At 44.3% G+C, this 7,214-nt stretch overlaps 1 protein-coding gene across 2 annotated transcripts; it reads left to right on the top strand.

Moving 5' to 3' along the window:
* Nucleotides 1-94: 94 nt before the first annotated feature.
* Nucleotides 95-5,922, top strand: zgpat (zinc finger, CCCH-type with G patch domain). 2 transcript variants are annotated; one of them, XM_076159361.1, is made up of 7 exons: nt 95-133; nt 459-1,137; nt 1,545-1,678; nt 2,732-2,887; nt 2,968-3,090; nt 3,338-3,749; nt 5,452-5,922. In XM_076159361.1, the coding sequence occupies exons 2-7, from the start codon at nt 515-517 to the stop codon at nt 5,588-5,590; spliced, it is 1,587 nt and encodes a 528-aa protein (XP_076015476.1). In that variant the 5' UTR covers nt 95-133; nt 459-514; the 3' UTR covers nt 5,591-5,922. The 2 variants fall into 2 exon arrangements, with proteins under 2 accessions (XP_076015476.1, XP_076015475.1); XM_076159360.1 differs by having other exon boundaries at nt 125-240.
* The last annotated feature ends 1,292 nt before the right edge of the window (nt 5,923-7,214 follow it).

The following is a 7,214-nucleotide window of genomic DNA, read 5'->3' as shown; positions in this document are numbered from 1 at the left end:
CTGTAATGTAAACCATTGAGCGCATGTTGATGGGTTGTGAGCGAGTTTACTTAGAGGTGTTTATTTTGAAAGGAAAGACGACTAATGCTAAGGGGTTTCCTCGTCTCTTTGTAAGCTTGACTCAATTTAGCAGGTTCGTTCATGTTGCTTTTTGCAGTTTCTACATTTAACTTGTTTTAGTCACCATAACACATAATTTTCCCTTCTGTAATTTTTCCAGGTGATATCATTGGAGTGCAGGTAGCTACCAATAGTATTTACGAAGTTAATGTTGTCGGTGTTTGGTAGAAAACTCGAAACTAGAAAGCTAGCAAGCTAAACAGCAACACTTAATGAAGTATCAATCCTGATTTACATTTCCTCTACCATTGTTTACCTTATTTAATAAGTAACGATGACATTTTACTGGAGTCCTCCTTGTGGAAAAAGTCCAACTCTTTCATGTCGTTTGTCTCCAGGAGTCCGAGGCTCTTGATGTGTCCCTCTGCTGCCCTGTGTAGTGCCAAGTCGCAGAATGGATGAAGAAACCCTGGAGGCGGCAATCGCTGCCTATGGTGCCCAGTTACAGCAGGTAGAGACGGCCCTGTCGGCGGGCTTGGACCCCTCTCAGCAGTCAGACCTGCTCCAACTGAAAGAGGACCTCTGCCAACTGATAGAGTTGACAGAGGCCAGCCTGGTGTCTGTCAAAAAAAGCCATCTTCTGGCAAGCCTGGAGGAGGAGAGTGGGGAGCTACAGGACAGAGCCTCACGTTCACTAGCTGACACAGCGAATGGCGGCTTGGACACTGAGTATGCTGCTTTCTACTCAGAGATTGGGGAGTCTTCGGGTAGCAGCTCTGACACGAGGAAGAGCGAGAAAGAGGGGAATGCTGGGTTAGAGAATGGGGAGGAGGAGGAGGAAGAAGAAGAAGAAGAGGAGGAAGAAGAAGAAGATGCACTCAGTGGTACTAAAGTAAGAGCCCCTTACAGGACGTCTTGGGGTACACTGGAGTATCACAATGCCATGGTGGTGGGAGCGGAGCCAGCAGACGGAGACGAAGCACAAGTTCGAGTGCTGTACGTTTACCCCACACAGAAGTCTATGAAGCCGTGTCCATTCCACCTGGAGGACAAATGTCGCTTCCTGGAAAATTGCAGGTAGATCTTCCCATCCTCACCATGTTGTTGTGCTCCACTTCACTGTATCCACCCTCTGCAGATATCAGCCAGCAGGTGTCACCCTTTGCCCATATCACGTCAGCTTCATCCAGACCACACAAACATGCAGTGGGATCTAATTATTTGTCAACACTTCATATAGATTTACAGCAGATTTCGGAATTCCCACTCACAGGGATTGGATGTGTTACTATTTGGCAAACTCTAAAAGAAATAGTGGTCAGGGTTTCATGTTTTGTTGAGTTGCTGAGTTTTGTTATCCCATATGGACCTTTTTTCATCCTAATATGCGTTTTGTCCCTCAAAAATATGTTTTCATGCATCATTTGAATCTTCTTTCTCTCCAGCGAGCATTTCTTCTTAATTTATTATTTTCATCTTTAAAGGTTTTCCCATGGTGAGGTGGTTTGTGTGTCAGAGCTCAGAGAATTCCTTGAGTTTGACCTCAGTAATCTGGAGGAAGGATCATCTTGCTTGGCTCGTCACGACGACGGCATCTGGTACCCGGCCAAAATCAAAGGTACCCACGTCACTGTGTACCAACAAACCATCGAACGTCGAATGTTTGATGACCTGCGCTCGAGCCTGTGACTCAGCTTATATCAGTGTTTCACCACAGATATTTGGTGGCCTTGTAATGACTAACAGAACTTTCCCTTTGAAACATTTTCAGTATGGTAACATTGCCTATCAAGTTCCTTTTACAGTTCCTTCTTCCATTAAAAAGAAAGCTCAGTTTTGGAGAGGAGGCTTTACTTCATTCAGTACCTTTTTTGTTGTCGAGTTTACATTTTAAATGTTATCATCTCATGGGAAAGACGGAGTTTGACGTCACGTAGGTATTTTAGATTTAGCTTTTTACACCTCTCATTGAATTTCTCCTGGAGGAAGGGCAGCATTTGTTCAGTCAGTAAGCACATCTGCATTTGTGCTGCTGGCTTTGACAAAGTTGCGTTTGGGGAAATCTGAATGCTGCGTTCTGACGATAGTAGAACTATTCAACTGTGCGGCGTAGTTGATTAGTAATGCAGTTAAGGAGGTGTTTTCAGCCTCATCAGGTGTGTTTACAGAGCAATTGGACGTCTTTTGCATTTTTTAGGATAATATGACGTATGACTTGTGTTGTTTTAAGTGTGATTATGTGGTTTCAGAGTCATTTGTTCTGTAGTGATCACAATTGTTTTTAGCGTGATCATTCTTTTTTCAGTGTGATCAGAGCTGGTTTTAGGTCAGCGTTTGTCAGGGGGGCCCAGGATTTATAGCTAGAGCCCAGACAGCAGCACATATGGGTTGGTCTAATGATTCATCATCCGACTGAACAATGAGACAATCAGGTGAAGAAGAAAAGCTGTGATGTTGCCAGTAGACATGAAAGATGTCTGATCAAGCTCCAGCCTAACTGTGACATGATGGTGCAACTAAGGTCTAATTACTGATTCCTGATAAAGTTATATTTAAACAGAACACATGAATATTTGTACTACATCTACATTTTATTTCACAAATGCTTTTGGATGGAATGGCTGATGTTGGATTATTGTGGTCACTTCATAAATATTTTCTCCCACTGAAGACATAGACGGCGGATTCTACACCATCAAGTTTGACTCGCAGCTGCTGAAAGATGCTGTGATGGAAGCTGATGGCGTCATTCCTCCTCTAAGGGAAGACGACTTGCTGTCTTCCGAGTCTGACCAGGACGATGAGGACGACGCAGCGTTCGCAAAAGGTCTGCGCGACAATTATCAGCAATAATAACAAGAATCTCATTTTCCAACTGATTTGACTTCTATGTTGTCTATCCAACAGTTTGGGACGCCACTGTGGAATCTACAGCAACAGTAAACAGTTGTGATTTTGGAGGTTGGGAGGCTCACACCCGAGGGATAGGATCAAAGCTTCTGCTCAAAATGGGCTATGAGTACGGAAAAGGTAATAACCAGCGTAACATGTTAGTCGCATGTGAATCTCTGTAGTGATGGAGTGTCGTTTGTGGTGACTGACTCTGTTACAAACATTAGACTATATAGACTGTATATTGAAACATTGTACATTCTGAAGCAAGGGAAATTCTGCACTTTGCTTTGTGATTTTATTTGAATAAATAAACGTGTTCGCACCCAGAAAGCCACAGGAACGGTTTGAACGCTCTTAAATTCAACACGATTTGTTCCTCCAGGCTTAGGGAAGCTGCAGGAGGGCCGAGTAGAGCCGGTGATCCCAGTGCTACAACCTAAAGTGAAATCTCTGGACCAGTGTGCCGAAATGACCCAGAGACGGGCCCGGAGGAAGGGCAAGGACGGCACGAAAAAGGGCCCCCCGAGGCGCCGCAGAAAGGCCCGGGCCAGCGCCAACGGGGGGCGCCGCAACGTCTTTGACTTTCTCAATCACAAGCTGGGAGGCAAAAACACCGACCCAGCAGAGGGGGGTGCTGCTGCGCCATCAGCTGCCAGAGGCGTGGAGGCCTACAGGGGGGGGAAGAGCACCAAGAGGAGTCTGAATGTGCGGCAGTTCCAGGCTGCAGAGAGGGTGGCCCAGACAGAGAGGGAGATCCAGAAGCTCACTGGTATTTTGGGCAGACAAACGGGCAGGTCAGTAACCAACACTGTTTGGACTTAATGTTGATCTCATCTGAGTATTGTAAGTCAATCAAGAACACATCCAGTGAACCCCCAGAGTCGGTTCATGTGAAACCTCAGCTCTCTGGTTCTCAAGCAGAGGTGGGACTAAGGTCACAAGTAGGTTTCTCTTGTCTTGCCACTTAAATCCGATATCACATTTAATGCAAAGGAAATATTGTATTTGTGTGGTTCATTCATACAAATTGTGGATTCTTTTATCATTTGCATTGAATACTTTCCAGATAAACGATATCATTTGATGAACATAACACATAACATTGATAAAAGTAGTCATAAATACCTTAAAAATACATTATAAACATCATAACATCAGCGTCTTTATAGAGTTGTTGGTCTCTTGAGTACTCTGACTCAGAACAGTGAGTGTTGCTCCCTGATGAAAACAACCCATTGATGTGTATTGCACATTTCCCAGAGCACCACATTTGTGTCCAGCCTGCTACTGCTCCCTGAAATGCACACATGGATGCACAATTGTGTTGGCATGATCAATAAAGCTTTTACAGAGTGTAGAGCAGGTACTGAAGTCTAATCTGACTGGCTGAAGGTCCCAGTGTGGGCAGAGATTGCGTCCATTCTTGCTGCAGCACCACCAGGAAATAAAACGTCTTAATGCTCTTCTTGGAGATTTTACAGCCTGGCAGATGTTTATTCGTTTCCTGCTCAGAATTGCCTACATTGTGTGCTATTTGGCTGTTAGGACAATAAAAATTGTTTCTCTCTTGCGGTTCTGAACGTCGATACAAATGCAAATCATTATTTATAGTTTGTGATTTCCTCTCATTGTTCTGCATATCAAAGCCCCCAAAAGAATGTTTGATCACACTGGATTATGGCCGTCAGGTTTGATATGTGATCAGCTGTGCCTCCTCCATCAGCGCACACTGCAGCGTCACTCATGGCAAACATTCTGGAGAGGAACACGAAGGACAAACAGACTGGCAGGCTGAGGGAGAGACGCCTCGTGTTTGCCTCCTATAAATAATCTGGAGAATCGTATTATTTGTTTTTTCAAAGCTAAGCACAGCTGCACTGCACTGCACTGCACGGCACTCTTCTATCGCTGTGATCGAATCAGATCTTCAGGCAGTGCAACGTAGAGCGATCTAAGCAAATCAAATCACGTGCTAACATTTTACACACATGTGCAAACCAGCCTAACAAAGCACGTCACAGTTCTGATTGTTGTTTAAAAAGACTAGGATGGTTGTGTTGATCGTTTGTGCTCCCATAGTTGCGCTAGTTTAGTCCCACTGATCTTTGAGTTGTGTTAAACTGAATGATATGAGGAATTAAGATAATATCCGTGCACCTGTTGAGGGATGGGCTACTCTTCATATGGGAGGATAACAGTGTGTGTGTGGGCTGTGAAATATAAGATATTTTCACAATAATGTAAATATGCCTTTACTTAGAAATCGATACTGTTCAATAAATCAATGATGGTAAATAGATGCAGTATGATAGTGACCCGAGAATAGAGGAATGCATGAACCTTTGCCTGGAGGACAAATATGAGTTGTTTGAAGACTTTCAGAGGGACTAAACAGAAGTCTCAGTCACAGGACCATCTTATTTTAGAACATGTAAACTAACCCTGACTTGTCTCTGTGTCTCTCCCCCCGCACCTCATCTGTCTGTGTGTGCACAGGGACGCATCCAGAGTGAAGCAGCTGGAAGAGAGACTGTCGGCAGCCCGCATCCTGCTGGCCCAGCAGAAAGCTCAGGAGCTGTCCGTCCAGAGGGAGAACAGGAAGGCCGACACACACAAGAAAATGACCGAGTTTTAACCCCACCTCTGTTAAAGCGGTGCAGGACGAGGAGAGCGTCTAAAGCGAACCGTTATCCTTTGCCCTGCTGTCAGTCTTTTTTTGTGCTGACGTCGTTGTATTTAAACATTTTTATCGTTAATTTGGATTGACAGCGCGGGTTTATCGAGGCGAATCAAGGAACTGACTGTAAAGCCTCACTATGTCTGCCTCTCAATCAATGACTGAGGCTGTTTGAGATGAGTTTGGTTACAAACTTCTTATTATTTGCATTGTACATTTTGTGTGGCTGTATTTTCTCTCTGTCAGCACCACCGAGCTTTTTCAGAGAGAAACATTTTAAAGAAATCTTTCACCTCCATGGACTCTGGCAGAGGCTCTTTTGTCTTACTTTACCTGGATCCTGACTCACTTTCAAATGACATCCGCAGCAGTTGAGAGACCTTCACAAAGATTAGAAGCGATAGCCTTCACACACTGGCTCACACACACACGCCGTCTTTGAAGATTCAACTATAACATCGCTATTAAATAATGAATTTGAAGAATAGTGACCCGGGTCGTAGATTAGACTGACATCGCCTTTGGGCAGTGATGACTGCATCTACCTGGCTAGATGTTTTCATCTTTGCTGCTGCCCTTTTCAGGTTACTCAAGTAAAGGTTGAAGTCTTTTAGTGCGTAGTCGTGTTTTGGGGTTGTGATGAAGACAGATGAGCAGTTTATACTCTGAATGTAACACAGCATATTAAGGTAAAATGAGAAAGAATGAAAGCAAAGTTAATTCTCCTCTGCATTCACAGGGTCAAACTTGTCATGAATACTTTATAGCAGATCCAGTTGAAATACAGAAACAAGAGCAGCTGGAAAACTGGTGACCATCAGCAAGACACAATCTCATCGTCCCCAAGAGGAAGAAGCTACCTCATGTCAAAGCAATAAGGGCTGCAGCAGCGGGGAATGGCGGTCTTTGTAATCCGTCCATGAGGTTTTGCGGATGATTGTGTGGATGACTTCACATGCACAGCTCCCAAACCCTCCACACCGTGAAGGAAACCGCATCCTTGTAGCGATCTATTGAGTGGCAGCACTTTCAGATTGCTAGTGACTGGATGGATCGTGCTGAATTTGCTGCTCGCCAGGGGAAAAGGGGAAATACAGTGTGTGTGTGTTGATTTAATGGGATCCCTTGGGAGTCTCTGGTTCATGCTTTACTCCATTTATGAGCGTTGGCTCTCTGAGGCGATCTCTGGCCTCGGACTGGGTAGAAGCAGATTCTTTTTTTATGTGTGTGTGTGTGTTCAGGTTTTGGGTGTCTTCTGTATGCACTGCATGATCCGGCAGACATCCAGCTTTGTTTAAGGGAGTTTTAGCTTCCAACCGGCACTCATCAGAGTCTGGATTACGTGGATTAAGTTTCTGTGATTAGAAAATCGATTAGGTGGCCACCTTGACAAATGTTTTACTTAAGGATTCACAGTAAGCTTCAAAAAGGGCCTTAGGCTAAGTGGTGTGTGGGTGGCCTTCAAATGGGCAAAACAGCCCCAGTTTTTACATGCATGTAGTCATGGAAGCTACCAAGATGTGAACATTCTCACATCATTATTTTTAATTGAGAGAAAAAAAATAAATAGTTAATTGATGGG

This window comes from Genypterus blacodes, unplaced genomic scaffold (assembly GCF_046128005.1).
Source record: "Genypterus blacodes isolate CSIRO-AG114 ecotype Tasmania unplaced genomic scaffold, CSIRO-AGI_Gbla_v1 ptg000094l_1, whole genome shotgun sequence".
Taxonomy (NCBI): Eukaryota; Metazoa; Chordata; class Actinopteri; order Ophidiiformes; family Ophidiidae; genus Genypterus; species Genypterus blacodes.
Note: the sequence above shows the minus strand (reverse complement) of the source record. Positions and strands in the feature narration are given on the sequence as shown.